This window comes from Mobula hypostoma, chromosome 12 (assembly GCF_963921235.1).
Source record: "Mobula hypostoma chromosome 12, sMobHyp1.1, whole genome shotgun sequence".
NCBI lineage: Eukaryota > Metazoa > Chordata > Chondrichthyes > Myliobatiformes > Myliobatidae > Mobula > Mobula hypostoma.
Window position 1 is genome coordinate 8,824,563 of NC_086108.1, and position 21,726 is coordinate 8,846,288.

At 45.4% G+C, this 21,726-nt stretch overlaps 1 protein-coding gene across 2 annotated transcripts in view; it reads left to right on the forward strand.

The window, feature by feature from the left end:
• The window catches only part of LOC134354603 (hypoxia-inducible factor 3-alpha-like), a 60,577-nt gene that overhangs the window by 29,826 nt on the left and 9,025 nt on the right, over positions 1 to 21,726 (forward strand). Inside the window, exons 11-12 of one of the 2 annotated variants that reach the window (XM_063063598.1) lie at positions 5,663 to 5,774; positions 8,359 to 8,467. In XM_063063598.1, the coding sequence (XP_062919668.1) occupies positions 5,663 to 5,774; positions 8,359 to 8,467 (221 nt within the window). The remainder of the gene's footprint in view (positions 1 to 5,662; positions 5,775 to 8,358; positions 8,468 to 21,726) is intronic. The other variant, XM_063063599.1, reaches the window with a different exon arrangement.

A 21,726-nucleotide genomic window follows, 5' to 3' on the forward strand; every position in this document is an offset into this window, starting at 1 on the left:
TGCATCGAGATGCAGCTCCTAAGGGACCGCGTTACGGAACTGGAGCTGCAGCTCGATGACCTTCGTCTGGTCAGGGAGAGCGAGGAGGTGATAGAGAGGAGTGGAAGGCAGGTGGTCACGCCGGGGCCACGGGAGGCAGACAAGTGGGTCACGGTTAGGAGGGGGAAGGGGAAAAGGCAGGTGATGGGGAGTACCCCGGCGGCTGTGCCCCTTAACAACAGGTACTCCTGTTTGAGTACTGTTGGAGGGGACAGCTTACCCGGGGGAAGCGACAGTGGCCCTGCCTCCGGCACAGAGTCTGGCCCTGTAGCTCAGAAGGGTAGGGCAAGGAAGAGGAGGGCAGTTGTGATAGGGGACTCGATAGTAAGGGGGTCAGATAGGCGATTCTGTGGACGCAGTCCAGAGACTCGGATGGTAGTTTGCCTCCCTGGTGCCAGGGTCCGGGATATTTCTGATCGTGTCCAAGATATCCTGAAGTGGGAGGGTGAAGAGCCAGAGGTCCTGGTACATATAGGTACCAATGACATAGGTAGGAAAAGGGATGAGGTCCTGAAAGAAGAATATAGGGAGCTAGGAAGGGAGTTGAGAAAAAGGACCGCAAAGGTAGTAATCTCGGGATTACTGCCTGTGCCACGCGACAGTGAGAGTAGGAATGCGATGAGGTGGAGGATAAATGCGTGGCTGAGGGATTGGAGCAGGGGGCATGGATTCAAGTTTTTGGATCATTGGGACCTCTTTTGGCGCAGGTGTGACCTGTACAAAAAGGACGGGTTACACTTAAATCCTAGGGGGACCAATATCCTGGCAGGGAGATTAGCGGGGGCTACTGAGGTGACTTTAAACTAGAATGGTTGGGGGGTGGGAATCAAATTAAAGAGGCTAGGTGTGAGGAGGTTAGTTCACAACAGAGGGATGGGAACCAGTGCAGAGAGACAGAGGGGTGTAAAGTGAGCGTAGAAGCAAAAAGTACAAAGGGGAAAAGTAAAAGTGGCAGGCCGACAAATCCAGGGCAAGCATTAAAAAGGGCCACTTTTCAACATAATTGTATAAGGGCTAAGAGAGTTGTAAAAGAGCGCCTGAAGGCTTTATGTGTCAATGCAAGGAGCATTCGTAATAAGGTGGATGAATTGAAAGTGCAGATTGTTATTAATGATTATGATATAGTTGGGATCACAGAGACATGGCTCCAGGGTGACCAGGGATGGGAGCTCAACGTTCAGGGATATTCAATATTCAGGAGGGATAGACATGAAGGAAGGGGAGGTGGGGTGGCGTTGCTGGTTAAAAAAGAGATTAACGCAATAGAAAGGAAGGACATAAGCCGGGAAGATGTGGAATCGATATGGGTAGAGCTGCGTAACACTAAGGGGCAGAAGATGCTGGTGGGAGTTGTGTACAGGCCACCTAACAGTAGTAGTGAGGTCGGAGATGGTATTAAACAGGAAATTAGAAATGTGTGCAATAAAGGAACAGCAGTTATAATGGGTGACTTCAATCTACATGTAGACTGGGTGAACCAAATTGGTAAAGGTGCTGAGGAAGAGGATTTCTTGGAATGTATGCGGGATGGTTTTTTGAACCAACATGTCGAGGAACCGACTAGAGAGCAGGCTATTCTGGACTGGGTTTTGAGCAATGAGGAAGGGTTAATTAGCGATCTTGTCGTGAGAGGCCCCTTGGGTAAGAGTGACCATAATATGGTGGAATTCTTCATTAACATGGAGAGTGACGTAGTTAATTCAGAAACAAAGGTTCTGAACTTAAAGAGGGGTAACTTTGAAGGTATGAGTCGTGAATTAGCTAAGATAGACTGGCAAATGACACTTAAAGGATTGACGGTGGATATGCAATGGCAGGCATTTAAAGGTTGCATGGATGAACTACAACAATTGTTCATCCCAGTTTGGCAAAAGAATAAATCAAGGAAGGTAGTGCACCCGTGGCTGACAAGAGAAATTAGGGATAGTATCAATTCCAAAGAAGTAGCATACAAATTAGCCAGAGAAAGTGGCTCACCTGAGGACTGGGAGAAATTCAGAGTTCAGCAGAGGAGGACAAAGGGCTTAATTAGGAAGGGGAAAAAAGATTATGAGAGAAAACTGGCAGAGAACATAAAAACGGACTGTAAAAGCTTTTATAGATATGTAAAAAGGAAAAGACTGATAAAGACAAATGTAGGTCCCCTGCAAACAGAAACAGGTGAATTGATTATGGGGAGCAAGGACATGGCAGACCAATTGAATAATTACTTTGGTTCTGTCTTCACTAAGGAGGACATAAATAATCTTCCAGAAATAGTAAGGGACAGAGGGTCCAGTGAGATGGAGGAACTGAGCGAAATACATGTTAGTAGGGAAGTGGTGTTAGGTAAATTGAAGGGATTGAAGGCAGATAAATCCCCAGGGCCAGATGGTCTGCATCCCAGAGTGCTTAAGGAAGTAGCCCAAGAAATAGTGGATGCATTAGTGATAATTTTTCAAAACTCGTTAGATTCTGGACTAGTTCCTGAGGATTGGAGGGTGGCTAATGTAACCCCACTTTTTAAAAAAGGAGGGAGAGAGAAACCGGGGAATTATAGGCCGGTTAGCCTAACGTCGGTGGTGGGGAAACTGCTGGAGTCAGTTATCAAGGATGTGATAACAGCACATTTGGAAAGCGGTGAAATGATTGGACAAAGTCTAAGGAAAATCATGTCTGACGAATCTCATAGAATTTTTTGAGGATGTAACTAGTAGAGTGGATAGGGGAGAACCAGTGGATGTGGTATATTTGGATTTTCAAAAGGCTTTTGACAAGGTCCCACACAGGAGATTAGTGTGCAAACTTAAAGCACACGGTATTGGGGGTAAGGTATTGGTGTGGGTGGAGAATTGGTTAGCAGACAGGAAGCAAAGAGTGGGAATAAACGGGACCTTTTCAGAATGGCAGGCGGTGACTAGTGGGGTACCGCAAGGCTCAGTGCTGGGACCCCAGTTGTTTACAATATATATTAATGACTTGGATGAGGGAATTAAATGCAGCACCTCCAAGTTTGCGGATGACACGAAGCTGGGTGGCAGTGTTAGCAGTGAGGAGGATGCTAAGAGGATGCAGGGTGACTTGGATAGGTTGGGTGAGTGGGCAAACTCATGGCAGATGCAATTTAATGTGGATAAATGTGAAGTTATCCACTTTGGTGGCAAAAATAGGAAAACAGATTATTATCTGAATGGTGGCCGATTAGGAAAAGGGGAGGTGCAACGAGACCTGGGTGTCATTATACACCAGTCATTGAAAGTGGGCATGCAGGTACAGCAGGCGGTGAAAAAGGCGAACGGTATGCTGGCATTTATAGCGAGAGGATTCGAGTACAGGAGCAGGGAGGTACTACTGCAGTTGTACAAGGCCTTGGTGAGACCACACCTGGAGTATTGTGTGCAGTTTTGGTCCCCTAATCTGAGGAAAGACATCTTTGCCATAGAGGGAGTACAAAGAAGGTTCACCAGATTGATTCCTGGGATGGCAGGTCTTTCATATGAAGAAAGACTGGATGAACTGGGCTTGTACTCGTTGGAATTTAGAAGATTGAGGGGGGATCTGATTGAAACGTATAAGATCCTAAAGGGATTGGACAGGCTAGATGCGGGAAGATTGTTCCCGATGTTGGGGAGGTCCAGAACGAGGGGTCACAGTTTGAGGATAGAGGGGAAGCCTTTTAGGACCGAGATTAGGAAAAACTTCTTCACACAGAGAGTGGTGAATCTGTGGAATTCTCTGCCACAGCAAACTGTTGAGGCCAGTTCATTAGCTATGTTTAAAAGGAAGTTAGATATGGCCCTTGTGGCTACAGGGGTCAGGGGGTATGGAGGGAAGGCTGGGTTCTGAGTTGGATGATCAGCCATGATCATAATAAATGGCGGTGCAGGCTCGAAGGGCCGAATGGCCTACTCCTGCACCTATTTTCTATGTTTCTATAAATTAGGGCCTTTCTCTTTGGAGTGAAGGAGGATGAGAGGTGACTTGATAGAGGTGTACAAGATGATAAGAGGTGTAGATCGAGTAGACAGCCAGAGACTTCTTCCCAGTGTGAAAATGGCTTACACAAGGTTTGTTCATTCATTATGTGCCATGTCGTATGATGTGAGCGATCACAGTCTTTCTATGACCATGATTGTTCTTGGCAAAATTTTCTACAGAACTGATTTGCCATTGCCTCCTTCTGGGCAGTGTCTTTACAAGACGGGTGACTCCAGTCATTATCAATACTCTTCAGAGATTGTCTGCCTGGTGTCAGTGGTCACATAACCAGGACTTGTGATCTTCACCAGCTACTCATACGACCATCCACCACCTGCTCCCATGGCTTCATATGACCCTGATCTGGGGAGGTGGGGGTGCTAAGCAGGTGCTACACCCTGCCGCAGGTTAGCGGTGGGGAGGAGCACCTTATACCCCCTTTGGTAGAGATGTCTCCACCACCCATACAAGGGGGCACAATTTTAAGGTGACTGGAGGAACGTATAGAGATTATGCAAGATGTAAATTTTTTTTACACAGAGTGCTGGGTGTGTGGAATGCACTACCAGGGGTGGTGGGTAGCAGATACATTAGGGGCATTTAAGAAACTCCTAGATAGGCACATGGATAATAGAGAAATGGAGGGTTATGGAGAAGGGAAGGGTTAGATTGTTCCTGGTGTAAGTTAAAAGGTCAGCACAATATTGCGGGCCGAAAGGCGTGCACTGTAACTTATAGTAATATTTTTATCGGCTAATTTCTTAATTTTTGAATTGTACTGCTGCTGCAAAACAACAAATGTCATTACGTATGCTAGAGGTTGGGGTGGAGACGCGTGCCTACCAAAGGACTCCTACCCTCTGCTAGCCCGCAGGTCACCCTTGGGCAAGGTGTAGCACCTGCTTAGCCTCCGATCAGGGTCACGTGAAGCCATGGGAGCAGGTGGTGGATGGTCGTACGAGCAGCCGGTGCATAACACAAGTCCTGGTTATGTGACCACTGACACCAGGCAGACAATCTCTGAAGAGTTTTGATAATGGCTGGAGTCACCGGTCTTGTAAAGACACTGGCAAACCAATTCTGTAGAAAAATTTTGCCAAGAACAATCATGGTCATGGAAAGACCTGGTCGCCCATTTCATATGCACGGCACATAATGAATGATACTCCTCATAGTTTTGTATACCTCAATCAGATCTCCCCTATTTCTACTACGTTCCAGGTCTTAACCTATTCAACCCTTCCTGATAACTCAGGTCCTGGCAACATCCTTGTGAATTTTTTTCTGCACTCTTTCAGTCTTATTGATATCCTTCCTGTAGGTTGGTGACCAAAACTGCACACAATACTCCAAATTAGACCTCACCAATGTCTTATACAACTTCAAAATGACATCACAACTCCTAAAGTCCTGACAGAAGCCATTTGTGGAATAGGTTGTTCTTGATCTTGTGATCAACTTCAACATAAAGTCCCAACTTTGGTATTCATTACTTTCCTGTTAATTAAATCTAGTTCCATCTTTGGAAAACAACCTGGGATTTTCTTCAAGACCCGGGAGGGAACAGGTCACTTTATTGCTGATCAAGTCCAAGGGCAGCTGCTGTTTGTGCAGGGGGAATGAGTGACCTCGAGGTTGTAAATATGTTGATTGTTTCTGCACACAGCAGATCACTCGGTGAGAAGAGTTTCACAGGAGACCAGAAGCAGCAGGAACTCCAGATACGTGCCCTTTGCAGCCTGAAACGCAAGCATGGTCCGGAGCTCAAGAATTCGCTGGTAGGAACTGAATTGGACTCTGTCGTTCCACATTTTTGTTGCTACTTTGGGTGACTTTGAATTGGGGCAGCCTGCTGAACTGAAATATATATATATATGTATAACCATATAACAATTACAGCACGGAAACAGGCCATCTCGGCCCTTCTAGTCCGTGCCGAACTCTTACTCTCACCTAGTCCCACTGACCTGCACTCAGCCCATAACCCTCCATTCCTTCCCTGTCCATATATCTATCCAATTTAACTTTAAGTGACAATATCGAACCTGCCTCAACCACTTCTGCTGGAAGCTCGTTCCACACAGCCACCACTGGTTGAGATGGTTGAAGAAGTTTGGTGTGGGCCCCTAAATCCTGAGAACTTTCTACAGGGGCACAATTGAGAGCATCCTGACTGGCTGCATCATTGCCTGGTATGGGAACTGTACTTCCCTTAATCGCAGGACCCTGCAGAGAGTGGTGCGGACAGCCCAGCACATCTATAGTTGTGAACTTCCCATGATTCAGGACGTTTACAAAGACAGGTGTGTAAAAAGAACCCGTAGGATCATTGGGGATGCAAGCCATCTCAACCACCATCTATTCCAGCTGCTACCATCCGGGAAGCATATGCCTGGACTCTTTCAATTTTGTGTTTTGAGCTTTTTTGTTTGCTGTTTTATGCAATTTGCGCTTGTGGGGGGGTTGATAGTTTTTACTTGAGTGGATTCCATAGTGTTTCTTTGCTTCATGGCTGTCCGTGGGGAAGACAAATCTCAGGGTTGTATACTGCATATGTACTTTGATAATAAATGTAGTTTGAATTATCAGCACATCCCAGATCAGCTGACTACCAGGCTATTTGGTTAATTAGTTAGTGATTATGTGAGCAGTACATAATCCTGTGAATACCTGCAAGAAAATGAATTTCAGGGTAGTAAATGGTGACGTATACAATAGGTACTTTGATAATAAATTTCCTTCGACTTTGACTGATTTTAATTGGCTAGCAAGGTGCCCAGTAGATTAACACACACAAATTGCTGGAGGAACTCAGCAGATCAGGCAGCATCTGTGGAAATGAATCAACAGTCGACGTTTCGGGCCGAGAGCCTTCATCAGGACGTCAGCTGATGCGGGGAAAATCTCAGCATGTTGGGCAGTGTCTGGAACAAGGAACAGTCCTCGTTCCAGGTCTCTGATTCTACTTGGGATGTGGTCAGCTCTGCAGGAGTGTCACAGACCCGAAACGTCGACCGTTTCTCTTTCCGCAGATGCTGCTGACTTCTGCCACTTTGGCTAATGGACTCCCGACGTAGCCAGTTGGAATGTCAGTTGATGGTGTTGCTAAACTGCTTGTGAGTGGAATCATAGAGTACCACAGCACAGAAGCAGGCCTTTCGGCCCGTCTAGTCCATGATGAACTATTACACTGCCTATCTCATCAACCTGTACCCAGTCCATATCCCTCCGTACCCCTCCTATCCATGATCCTACACTTAAACGTTGGAATCTAACCTGCATCCACCACCTCTGCTGACAGCTCGTTCCGCACTCTCATCACCGTCTGAGTGATATATTTGGATCTGAAGCAACACACACACACACACACACACACACACACACACACACACACACACACACACACAACAATGCTGGAGGAACTCAGCAGGTCAGGCAGCATCTATGAAAAGAGTAACCAGTTGACATTTCAGACAGAGACGCTTCCTCGGGACGAGGAAGGAAGGGGGAGGATGCCAGAATAAAAAGGTTGGGGGGAGGGGGAACGAGGTTAGCTAGAAGGTGAAGGGCTGGAGAGGAAGGAATCCGATAGGAGAGGAGAGTGGACCACTGGAGAAAGGGAAGGAGGAGGGGATCCAGGGAGGTGATAAGCAGGTGAGAAGAGGTAAAAGGCCAGAGTGGGGAATGGAGCGGGAGGGGAGGAGAAATCGATATTCATGCCATCAGGTTGGAGGCTACCCAAATGGAATGTGGCTCCTTCACCCTTGGGGTGGCCTCTTTGTGGTGCAAGAGGAGGCCATGGACCGACATGTCAGAACAGGAATGGGAATTGGAATTAAAATGTTTGGTCACCAGGAAGTTTCACTTTTTGCTGCCTGACCTGCTGAGTTCCTCCTGCATTTGGTGTGTTGTTCTTGGATTTCCAACATCGACAGAATCTCTTTCGTTTACATTTGGATCTGATCCGTTTTGATTATAGTTTCCTCGTGTGATTGGTAGCTGGTTGGTAAATGGACGAATGGTTGGCTAAATAGATTTAATTGTGATGTACATCGGAACATACAGTGAAATGCATCATTTGCGCCAATGACCAATACAGTCTGAAGATGTGCTGGGAGCAGACCGCAGGTGTCACCACACTTCTTGTGCCAACATAGCATGCCCACAACTTACTAACCGTAACCTGTAGCCTTTGGACTGTGGGAGGAAATCAGCGCCTGGAGGAAGCCTTTGCGGTCACAGAGGAGAATGTACAGGCAGTGGGGAGCGGGGGAACTGAGCGCGGGATGCTGTCATTGTAACAGTGTAACACTAATTGCTATACTGTCTTGCCGCCCTTAATGTAAATGTGTTTCTGTGCAGGAGCTGGATATTTCAGGAGTTACAGATCGTCACAGCGTTGGAACAAAGCGAGTGAGGAACATTGTAACCAGTGCATCCGCCAACCCTTTCACTCCAGCCCCACCAATGAGTAAGGCCACTCTTTAATTTTTGGATTCCTGTTTTTTTTTCTCTCTCCCTTAGTCACAGAGAAGTGAAGCATTGTGATTGCACAGTACTGGCTGCATGGGCTAGAGATCCGTGTCCAAAATCAGAGTCAGCTTTGTCCCATAGTTTTGTGATCGCAGTGTTGGATGCACAGGTTAGACTTCCGTCTCCAAAATCCGAGTCAATGTTATCCCATAGTCTTGTGTCACTGGATGCACAGGCCAAAGATTTGTGTCCAGGCTCCAGAAGCTGTGTCCAACGTCGTGATCACGTGTGTGGGGATCTAAGTCCACTCTCTGGAGCCCAGTCCCGGTCACTGTAGCGGATGCAGAGTACGGGGACCTGCGGTCACAGTACAGGGTGCACAGCGGTGATCTACGTTCACACTCCCGAACCAAATCGTGAAACCAGTCTTAGCAAGGCTATTTTGTGAAGAGGGAGACATGGCCCACAGTAAGGAACTAAACACCCCACAGCTGACTTACTTTCTTCAGGATAATGAGTGAAATTGTTGTCTGTGCTACTGAACTTCCAAAGGAGCCAGAGCGGCCTTCAGTCAAGGAAGGAGGATGAGAGGTGTAGAAGATGATAAGAGGGATAGCTAGTGCGCACAGCCAGAGATTTTTCCCCAGGGCAGAAATGTTTGGTTCCATGTCTTGCCAATCTAATGCTGAGGAAGATTTGAAATCATCAAGGCGAGGAGATGTTTAGCATCGTCTGCCAGCCCCTCTCTCTCTCACTGACTGCTGCTGGAGGAAAATGGTCTGTGTGTGACAGTCCCTCAGCTGCTGCAGCTGGAGGATAGTGCCAGAGTTCTGGATCTTGGGCAAGGTTTAATTGACACTGTATGTGGATTGGACTCTGTAGTTCACTTTATGGTGTGTTTCTGGTTTCTGAGCTGAATAAATACGCCTGGAACTCTTTCAGTTTTGTATTTTATATTCTGTGTTTTTTGCTCCTCTTTGTTGGTATTTGCATGATTTTATTTGCGCAGGTGGGGGGAGGGATACTGATATTTTCTTTGGGTTCCAGGGTGTTTCTTTGTTTCATGGCTGTCTGTGGGGAAGACAAATCTCAGGGTTGTATACTGCGTATGTACTTTGAATCTTTGAAAAGACATCAGGAGGGGAGGGGAGGAAAGTACAGGGGGGATGTCAGAGGTAGTTTTTTTTACACAGACAGTGGGTGTGTGGAACACCACTGGAAGATCAGATACTTTACGGACATTTGACCTCATTGAAACATATTAAATGCTGAAAGGCCCCAACAGAGTGGACATGGAGAGAATGTTTCCTATGGTGGGGGGAGTCTAGGACCAGAGGGCACAGCCTCAGGATAGGATAGATACCTCTTCCTAGAGATGCTGCCTAGCGTGCTGCGTTCACCAGCAACTTTGATGTGTGTTGCTCAGGATAGAGGGCTGTCTTTTAAGAAAGGAGACAAGTTCTTTCTTTAGCCAGAGAGTGGTAATCTGTGGAGTTCATTGCCACAGGTGGCTGTGGAGGCCAAGTCATTAGTATATTTAAAGCAGAGGTGTTTTTTTAGATTCTTGATTAATCAGGGTATGAAGAGATACGGGGAGAAGGCAGGAGGTTGAGGCTGAGAGGAAAAATGGATCAGCCATGTTGAAATGGCCTAATTCTGTTTCTGTTTAAGGGTTACATGGATGATAGAAAAATAGAGGGCTATGTAGGAAGGAAGGGTTAGATTGATCTTGGAGTAGGTTAAAAGGTTGGCACAACATTGTGGGTCGAAGGGCCTGTACTGCATTGTATTCCATGTTGCGTGCTTATCTGATAACATAGGAGGGGACTGAGATGATGATCCAATGCCCTTTTAGCAACAGTAGTCACAGTGAGGTGGGGGACAAAAAGATGATATTCTGGTGGGACTTCCGGTATGGCGCAGATACAGCCAGCCGCATAGAAACATAGAAACATAGAAAATAGGTGCAGGAGTAGGCCATTCGGCCCTTCGAGCCTGCACCGCCGTTTATTATGATCATAGAAACATAGAAAATAGGTGCAGGAGTAGGCCATTCGGCCCTTCGAGCCTGCACCGCCATTTATTATGATCATGGCTGATCATCCAACTCAGAACCCCGCCCCAGCCTTCCCTCCATACCCCCTGACCCCCGTAGCCACAAGGGCCATATCTAACTCCCTCTTAAATATAGCCAATGAACTGGCCTCAACAGTTTCCTGTGGCAGAGAATTCCACAGATACACCACTCTCTGTGTGAAGAATTTTTTCCTAATCTCGGTCCTAAAAGGCTTCCCCTCTATCCTCAAACTGTGACCCCTCGTTCTGGACTTCCCCAACGTCGGGAACAATCTTCCTGCATCTAGCCTGTCCAATCCCTGTAGGATCTTATACGTTTCAATCAGATCCCCCCTCAATCTTCTAAATTCCAACGAGTACAAGCCCAGTTCATCCAGTCTTTCTTCATATGAAAGTCCTGCCATCCCAGGAATCAATCTGGTGAACCTTCTTTGTACTCCCTCTATGGCAAAGATGTCTTTCCTCAGATTAGGGGACCAAAACTGCACACAATACTCCAGGTGTGGTCTCACCAAGGCCTTGTACAACTGCAGTAGTACCTCCCTGCTCCTGTACTCGAATCCTCTCGCTATAAATGCCAGCATACCATTCGCCTTTTTCACCGCCTGCTGTACCTGCATGCCCACTTTCAATGACTGGTGTATAATGACACCCAGGTCTCGTTGCACCTCCCCTTTTCCTAATCGGCCACCATTCAGATAATAATCTGTTTTCCTATTTTTGCCACCAAAGTGGATAACTTCACATTTATCCACATTAAATTGCATCTGCCATGAATTTGCCCACTCACCCAACCTATCCAAGTCACCCTGCATCCTCTTAGCATCCTCCTCACAGCTAACACTGCCACCCAGCTTCGTGTCATCCGCAAACTTGGAGATGCTGCATTTAATTCCCTCATCCAAGTCATTAATATATATTGTAAACAACTGGGGTCCCAGCACTGAGCCTTGCTGTACCCCACTAGTCACCGCCTGCCATTCTGAAAAGGTCCCGTTTATTCCCACTCTTTGCTTCCTGTCTGCTAACCAATTCTCCACCCACACCAATACCTTACCCCCAATACCGTGTGCTTTAAGTTTGCACACTAATCTCCTGTGTGGGACCTTGTTAAAAGCCTTTTGAAAATCCAAATATACCACATCCACTGGCATGATCAGTAAGGGCTCCCAGATGGTCTTATTTCCCCGTAAATAAGAAACGGTTGCTTAAACAGAAAACTGGGTCTCGTAGCATGAAAGGGGGAAACAAAAGAAAGACGAGGAAAACCGCAACAAAACCCGAAGAGAAGCGATAAAGTACCGACTGACGGTGAGGACACTGACGACGGCGCTAGCAACCAAGCTGAACACGAGGATACGGAGGCTGTTCATGCGAACGTCATGGCCGGAATACGGGCGCTTCGTTCGGACATGAAAAAAGAACTGAGTGATTCCTTGGGTTTTCTAAAGAAGGAGCTGGTAGATTTCAGAGAAGAAATTAACCAGAAGCTGAAGGCTATTGTTGGTGATTTAAAAGAAGTAACGGTTAGAGTTGAGGATATGGAGCAAAGGGTGGCAGAAGTGAAGAAATGGAATGCCAAAGCCAGGGAGGTTCTTTCCCGCGCACTGGAACTTCAGGAGATCATTCAAGCTCGACTAACGGACCTGGAGGCCCGTTCACGCAGGAATAACGTACTTTCCGAAGGGGCGGAAGGAGACAACATACAGGAATTTCTGGAAAAATTTTTTAAAACAGAGTTGTCCCTTCCCGATGCCGCCCTCTGTGTACAACACTGCCTTTGATCTCTTGGATCCAGACCAGCACAAGGTTCCAACCCAAGGTCCGAGGTCATCTACTTTCTGGAGTATAAAATTAAAGAGTTGGTGCTTCGCTCTGCTTGGAAAAAATAAGAGATTTATTATGATGGGAAAAGAGTATTTTTTGATCAAGACTACCCGACCAAAATACTTATGAAAAGAAAGGCTTACTCCACCATCAGAAAAACGCTTAAAGCAAAGGGGCTCCAGTTCCAGACTCTTTACCCAGCCAAACTTCGAGTGTTTTTGACACTGGACAAGTCATCTACAGTAACGCATCGGAGGCGACGGAAGACCTGAAGAACTGGGGATTTTTCCCGGACTGTCCCGGAATCGTGGCCCCCGCGGAAGTCACAGCCACCAAGAAACTGAGACAACTTTCCTGGGAGGCAGCTGGTGCAAAATCCCGCCGGGACTGAGAAACATATCTGAAACGCATCCAGGACAAGCTAAAGGAATTTTGACGCAACAAAGATACTGCGTGAGAGCTCTCAAAAGTATAGTGATAAAATATCCTTCAGCCAGGTCGGTAAAATCACATCTACCCTAACACCAAACTATAATTGACTTTGTATAAGAACTTAAAAATAGAACATAAATTATTTTTCCTCTGTAAGCTCTTATTACTATAACTAACCTGACCACAAACCTGGGAGTTGATGTTTGATTTTGTTCTTTTTTTGTGCAGTGTCGTGATTTCAATTATTCAGAGGCATCAACCTGCACTAGGAGGGGCCCCTTCGGGTTTAAGGGCTCTCTCTCCCCCCACCGACTTAGAAGTTTAGACAATAGGTGCAGGAGCAGGCCATTCGGCCCTTCGAGCCAGCACCGCCATTCACTGTGATCATGGCTGATCATCCACAATCAGTGCCCCGTTCCTGCCTTCTCCCCATATCCCTTGACTCCGCTATCTTTAAGAGCTCAATCGAACTCTTTCTTGAAAGCATCCAGAGAATTGGCCTCCACTGCCTTCTGAGGCAGAGCATTCCACAGATCCACAACCCTCTGAGTGAAAAAGTTCTTCCTCAACTCCGTTCTAAATGGAGTTGAGGAAGAACTCCACTTATTCTTAAACTGTGGCCTCTGGTTCTGGACTCCCCCAAAATCGGGAACGTGTTTCCTGCCTCTAGCGTGTCCATTTCCTTAATAATCTTATGTTTCAATCGGATCCCCTCTCATCTTTCTAAATTCCAGTGTATACCAGCCCAGTCACTCCAATCTTTCAACGTATGACAGTCCCGCCATCCCGGGAATTAACCTCGTGAACCTATGCTGCACTCCCTCAATAGCAAGAATGTCCTTCCTCAAATTTGGAGACCAAAACTGCACACAATACTCCAAGTGTGGTCTCACCAGGACCCTGTACAACTGCAGCAGGACCTCTTTGCTCCTATACTCAACTCCCCCTGTTATGAAGGCCAACGTGCCATTAGCTTTCTTCACTGCCTGCTGTACCTGCATGCTTACATTCAGTGACTGATGAACAAGGACATCTAGATCTCTTTGTACTTCCTCGTTTCCTAACTTGACATCATTCAGATAGTAATCTGCCTTCCTGTTCTTGCCACCAAAGTGGATAACCTCACAGTTATCCACATTAAACTGCATCTGCCAAGCATCTGCCCACTCACCCAGCCTGTCCAAGTCACCCTGCGTTCTCATAACATCCTCCTCACATTTCACACTGCCACCCAGCTTTGTGTCATCTGCAAATTTGCTAATGTTACTTTTAATCCCTTCATCTAAATCATTAATGTATATTGTAAATAGCTGCGGACCCAGCACCGAGCCTTGCGGTACCCCACTAGTCACTGCCTGCCATTCTGAAAGGGACCCGTTAATCCCTACTCTTTGTTTCCTGTCTGCAAACCAATTTACGATCCATGTCAGTACCCTACCCCCAATATCATGTGCTTTAATTTTGCCCACTAATCTCCTATGTGGGACCTTGTCAAAGCTTTCTGAAAGTCCAGGTACACTACATCAAATGGCTCTCCCTTGTCCATTTTCAATTACATCTTCAAAAAATTCCAGAAGATTAGTCAAGCATGATTTCCCCTTCGTAAGTCCATGCTGACTGAAGTTTAAACTTCAAAGGTGGAAGTCACAGATGTTATGTGTTGTTTATATGTTAAATGTTAGTTTGTTGTACAGACAGAAGTTCATTTGTTTAGGTCATCTCGGGATTTTTAACTATTTATATAAACCCTTTTTTACTGGTGTGGAATGCCGTATCAAGAATACAGAGTAATCACCCTTAATGTGAATGGGTTATAGAACCCAATCAAAAGAATTTAGCTCTAGCTAAAATGAAGAGAGAAAAGCAAGATATAATTTTTTGGCAAGAAACTCACCTTTCAAAAATTGAACATGAGAAGTTACGCAAAATGGGATTTAAAAATTGTTGTTACTCTTTTGAGAGGGGAAACGCAAGGGGAGTTGCAATATTAATCTCAAATAAAGTAAATTTCCGGTTTTCCTCGCAGATTACAGACAAAGAAGAGCGTTATTTACTGGTGAAGGGTTTTATTGATCATAAAGAAGTTACACTAAATGTTTCATTTGTGGAAACAACAGTTTCCTGTGGCAGAGAATTCCACAGATTTTAGGACCGAGATTAGGAAAAACTTCTTCACACAGAGAGTGGTGAATCTGTGGAATTCTCTGCCACAGGAAACTGTTGAGGCCAGTTCATTGGCTATGTTTAAGAGGGAGTTAGATATGGCCCTTGTGGCTACAGGGGTCAGGGGGTATGGAGGGAAGGCTGGGGCGGGGTTCTGAGTTGGATGATCAGCCATGATCATAATAAATGGCGGTGCAGGCTCGAAGGGCCGAATGGCCTACTCCTGCACCTATTTTCTATGTTTCTATTCACCACTCTCTGTGTGAAGAAGTTTTTCCTAATCTCGGTCCTAAAAGGCTTCCCCTCTATCCTCAAACTGTGACCCCTCGTTCTGGACTTCCCCAACATCGGGAACAATCTTCCTGCATCTAGCCTGTCCAATCCCTTTAGGATCTTATACGTTTCAATCAGATCCCCCCTCAATCTTCTAAATTCCAACGAGTACAAGCCCAGTTCATCCAGTCTTTCTTCATATGAAAGTCCTGCCATCCCAGGAAATCAATCTGGTGAACCTTCTTTGTACTCCCTCTATGGCAAAGATGTCTTTCCTCAGATTAGGGGACCAAAACTGCACACAATACTCCAGGTGTGGTCTCACCAAGGCCTTGTACAACTGCAGTAGTACCTCCCTGCTCCTGTACTCGAATCCTCTCGCTATAAATGCCAGCATACCATTTGCCTTTTTCACCGCCTGCTGTACCTGCATGCCCACTTTCAATGACTGGTGTATAATGACACCCAGGTCTCGTTGCACCTCCCCTTTTCCTAATCGGCCACCATTCAGATGATAATCTGTTTTCCTATTTTTGCCACCAAAGTGGATAACTTCACATTTATCCACATTAAATTGCATCTGCCATGAGTTTGCCCACTCACCCAACCTATCCAAGTCACCCTGCATCCTCTTAGCATCCTCCTCACTGCTAACACTGCCACCCAGCTTCGTGTCATCCGCAAACTTGGAGATGCTGCATTTAATTCCCTCATCCAAGTCATTAATATATATTGTAAACAACTGGGGTCCCAGCACTGAGCCTTGCTGTACCCCACTAGTCACCGCCTGCCATTCTGAAAAGGTCCCGTTTATTCCCACTCTTTGCTTCCTGTCTGCTAACCAATTCTCCACCCACACCAATACCTTACCCCCAATACCGTGTGCTTTAAGTTTGCACACTAATCTCCTGTGTGGGACCTTGTCAAAAGCCTTTTGAAAATCCAAATATACCACATCCACTGGTTCTCCCCTATCCACTCTACTAGTTACATCCTCAAAAAATTCTATGAGATTCGTCAGACATGATTTTCCTTTCACAAATCCATGCTGACTTTGTCCGATCATTTCACCGTTTTCCAAATGTGCTGTTATCACATCTTTGACAACTGACTCCAGCAGTTTCCCCACCACCGACGTTAGGCTAACCGGTCTATAATTCCCCAGTTTCTCTCTCCTTCCTTTTTTAAAAAGTGGGGTTACATTAGCCACCCTCCAATCCTCAGGAACTAGTCCAGAATCTAACGAGTTTTGAAAAATTATCACTAATGCATCCACTATTTCTTGGGCTACTTCCTTAAGCACTCTAGGATGCAGACCATCTGGCCCTGGGGATTTATCTGCCTTCAATCCCTTCAATTTACCTAACACCACTTCCCTACTAACATATATTTCACTCAGTTCCTCCATCTCACTGGACCCTCTGTTCCTTACTATTTCTGGAAGATTATTTATGTCCTCCTTAGTGAAGACAGAACCAAAGTAATTATTCAATTGGTCTGCCATGTCCTTGCTCCCCATAATCAATTCACCTGTCTCTGTCTGCAGGGGACCTACATTTGTCTTTACCAGTCTTTTCCTTTTTACATATCTATAAAAGCTTTTACAGTCCGTTTTTATGTTCCCTGCCAGTTTTCTCTCATAATCTTTTTTCCCCTTCCTAATTAAGCCCTTTGTCCTCCTCTGCTGAACTCTGAATTTCTCCCAGTCCTCAGGTGAGCCACTTTCTCTGGCTAATTTGTATGCTACTTCTTTGGAATTGATACTATCCCTAATTTCTCTTGTCAGCCACGGGTGCACTACCTTCCTTGATTTATTCTTTTGCCAGACTGGGATGAACAATTGTTGTAGTTCATCCATGCAACCTTTAAATGCTTGCCATTGCATATCCACGGTCAATCCTTTGTGTCATTTGCCAGTCTATCTTAGCTAATTCACGTCTCATACCTTCAAAGTTACCCCTCTTTAAGTTCAGAACCTTTGTTTCTGAATTAACTATGTCACTCTCCATATTAATGAAGAATTCCACCATATTATGGTCACTCTTACCCAAGGGGCCTCTCACGACAAGATCGCTAATTAACCCTTCCTCATTGCTCAAAACCCAGTCCAGAATAGCCTGCTCTCTGGTTGGTTCCTCGACATGTTGGTTCAAAAAACCATCCCGCATACATTCCAAGAAATCCTCTTCCTCAGCACCTTTACCAATTTGGTTCACCCAGTCTACATGTAGATTGAAGTCACCCATTATAACTGCTGTTCCTTTATTGCACACATTTCTAATTTCCTGTTTAATACCATCTCCGACCTCACTACTACTGTTAGGTGGCCTGTACACAACTCCCACCAGCGTCTTCTGCCCCTTAGTGTTACGCAGCTCTACCCATATCGATTCCACATCTTCCCGGCTTATGTCCTTCCTTTCTATTGCATTAATCTCTTCTTTAACCAGCAACGCCACCCCACCTCCCCTTCCTTCATGTCTATCCCTCCTGACTATTGAATATCCCTGAACGTTGAGCTCCCATCGCTGGTCACCCTGGAGCCATGTCTCTGTGATCCCAACTATATCATAATCATTAATAACAATCTGCACTTTCAATTCATCCATCTTATTACGAATGCTCCTTGCATTGACACATAAAGCCTTCAGGCGCTCTTTTACAACTCTCTTAGCCCTTATACAATTATGTTGAAAAGTGGCCCTTTTTAATGCTTGCCCTGGATTTGTCGGCCTGCCACTTTTACTTTTCTCCTTTGTACTTTTTGCTTCTACCCTCACTTTACACCCCTCTGTCTCTCTGCACTGGTTCCCATCCCTCTGTTGTGAACTAACCTCCTCACGCCTAGCCTCTTTAATTTGATTCCCACCCCCCAACCATTCTAGTTTAAAGTCACCTCAGTAGCCCTCGCTAATCTCCCTGCCAGGATATTGGTCCCCCTAGGATTCAAGTGTAACCCGTCCTTTTTGTACAGGTCACGCCTGCGCCAAAAGAGGTCCCAATGATCCAAAAACTTGAATCCCTGCCCCCGCTCCAATCCCTCAGCCACGCATTTATCCTCCACCTCATCGCATTCCTACTCTCACTGTCGCGTGGCACAGGCAGTAATCCCGAGATTACTACCTTTGCGGTCCTTTTTCTCAACTCCCTTCCTAGCTCCCTATATTCTCCTTTCAGGACCTCATCCCTTTTCCTACCTATGTCATTGGTACCTATATGTACCACGACCTCTGGCTCCTCACCCTCCCACTTCAGGATATCTTGGACATGATCAGAAATATCCCGGACCCTGGCACCAGGGAGGCAAACTACCATCCGGGTCTCTGGACTGCGTCCACAGAATCGCCTATCTGACCCCCTTACTATCGAGTCCCCTATCACAACTGCCCTCCTCTTCCTTGCCCTACCCTTCTGAGCTACAGGGCCGGACTCTGTGCCGGAGGCACGGCCACTGTCGCTTCCCCCGGGTAAGCTGTCCCCCCCAACAGTACTCAAACAGGAGTACCTGTTGTTAAGGGGCACAGCCACCGGGGTACTCCCTATTACCTGACTCTTCCCCTTCCCCCTTCTAACCGTGACCCACTTGTCTGCCTCCCGTGGCCCCGGTGTGACCACCTGCCTTCCACTCCTCTCTATCACCTCCTCGCTCTCCCTGACTAGACGAAGGTCATCGAGCTGCAGCTCCAGTTCCGTAACGCGGTCCCTTAGGAGCTGCATCTCGATGCATTTGGCGCAGATGTAGACGTCCGGGAGGCTTGGAGACTCCAGGGCCTCCCACATCCGACACCGAGAACAGCAAACTGCCCTCACAGTCATAATGCCCCTCTCCTCAAATAGCAACAGAAAATGAATGTCAAACCTTCCTCGCCTCGCCCGCTTCCGCCTAAGCCCGTTGAGCCGAAGCCCTTAAGTCTTCACTCTGCTCCCGGCTCACTCCGCAGCCCGCAAACTACGCTGCCCGCTCTATGAGGCTTTGTTCCTTTTAAATCTGCCGCGCTGCACTGCCCGACGTCACATGCCTGCGCAGTCCCGCCTCTCAGAAAGCCGTTGGAGAAAAAAAAATAACGAAAATTTCAAAAATGTCTTTCTCGGCACTCCCACTCAGACTCTCAGACTCCTTCTTCGAATCAAACCCGAAGCAGGATGTCTGCCCTTTTAAATCTGCCGCGCTGCACTGCCCGACGTCACACGCCTGCGCAGTCCCGCCTCTCAGAAAGCCGTTGGAGAAAAAAAAAATAACGAAAATTTCAAAAATCTCTTTCTCGGCACTCCCACTCAGACTCTCAGACTCCTTCTTCGAATCAATATATGGAGAGAGTTACACCCACTTGCTGGACATTTCAGCTTATTTTTTCCTCACCCCCACTCCGTGTACTCGAGAATAGATTATTTTTTATGTTTAATTCAGAGAGACACAGGATTATAAAATGCGATATAGGGGTAAGAGACATCTCTGACCACGCAGGGGTTAACTTAACATTACATTTAGACAACAAGCCCAAAGATACCTTGTGGGACTTAATACCAGTCTTTTGAATGAAGCCCTATATTCAAAATACCTAAAGAAAGAGTTTGAAGATTATACGATATATAATGATGAGGAACAGTGTCCCCCAGAACTCTGTGGGATGCTGCAAAAGCTGTTATTAGGGGTAAACTCATAAAGTAGCCAGCTCTGAAGAAAAAGGAAAAAGAGAAACAAATCAAGGATCTTACTGAAAAATTACAATTTTTGGAGAGTAAGCATATGGAGTATAATGACAGTAATGTCTTGAATCAAATTTTGGATACAAAACAAACTGTAAATAATATTTATGAAAGTGAAGTTGAGAAGAGAACTAAGTTTGTTAAACAAACTTTCTATGAGAATAGTCCCAAATCTAAGAAATTACTTGCATGGAGAATATGTAAACATCAGGCTGAGAGATCCATACACAGGGTGAAAGACCCCCAGGCTAATAAGATGCTTCACAAATTGGAAGACATGCAAAAATCTTTCAAAACCTACTACATAATGTTATACGCTCAACCCAAAGCTGCAGAGTTAGCAGACATATCTAACTTCTTAACGTCCTTAGATTTACCATCTGTAGGAACGGAGCAAAATAAAGTAATAACTCAGGAGATAACAGAAGAAGAAATAGGTAAGGCTATATCAGCATTAAAAACAAATAAAATCTCAGGCGTTGATGGCTATCCAGCGGAATGGTACAAAACTTTCAGAGAGATAATAATACCAATACTTAAGAAATGTTTTAATTATGTTCTCGGAGGAGGGGAGACTCCATTGTCCTGGAATCAAGCAATAATTTTAGTAGTTCCTAAAAATGGTAAGGATCGGACTAAATGCAGTTTCTATAGGCCCATATCTGTTCTAAACATAGATTGTAGATTATTTGCATCAATATTAGTAAAAAGATTGGAAAATATAATTCTAGATCTAATTGACACAGGTCAAACAGGTTTTGTAAAAAATAGGCAAATCCAGGACAATGTGAGACGGGCCCTTCATCTCATTGACCACAGGAGCAATAATAACCTGGAATCTGTAGTTATTAGCCTTGATGCTGAAAAGGCCTTTGACTCGGTACTTGGTGCTTAAGCAGTTTGGCTTCAATAATCAGGTAGTTGGATGTCTGAAATCTTTATATTCTTCCCCTACAGCCAGAATTAAAATAAATGGGAATTTATCTAAAACAATATTTCTTGAAAGGGGATGCCGACAAGGGTGCCCCTTAAGCCCCACGCTTTTCGCTCTTTTCATTGAGCCATTGGCCCAGGCAATTGGAGAAGACACGATCATAACAGGTGTACTGATCAGAGATACAGAATATAAGATTTGTCTGTATGCGGATGACATTCTCGTGACTCTTACCAGTCCCAATGCAGGTTTGCCTAAATTATTATCCCTGCTGAAAGAATTTGGTTCCTACTCTGGCGATAAATTAAATTTACATAAAACCCAAACTTTGAATTTTAATTACGAACCACAAGAAAACATTTACAGAATGAGTAAATTCCAATGGAAAGGTAATATTATTAAATACCTAGGAGTACAAATACCTAAAGACTTGTCTACTATCTACGAACATAATTATATTCCCATGACAGCTGATATTAGGCAGACTTAAACAGATGTTCACTGCTGCCAGTGAATATGTATAATCGAATAGAAGCCGTAAAGATGAATGTATTACCTAGATTGCTCTTTCTTTTTCAATCATTGCCTGTTGAAGTACCTTTTAAGCAATTTAATGAATGGAAAAGAATGATTTCAACATTTATTTGGGGAAAACAGAAACCAAGAATTAGATTTCAGACATTACAGCTGCGTAAGGATAAAGGTGGATTTGCTGCGCCTTGCTTTGAAGACTATTACAGAGCAGCACAGCTGCACAGTCTGGTCTGTTGGGGTGACCCTAATTGTGAGGCAAAGTGGAAGGATTTAGAGCAAAGTCTAATAAATATCCCTCTCCAATCTTCACT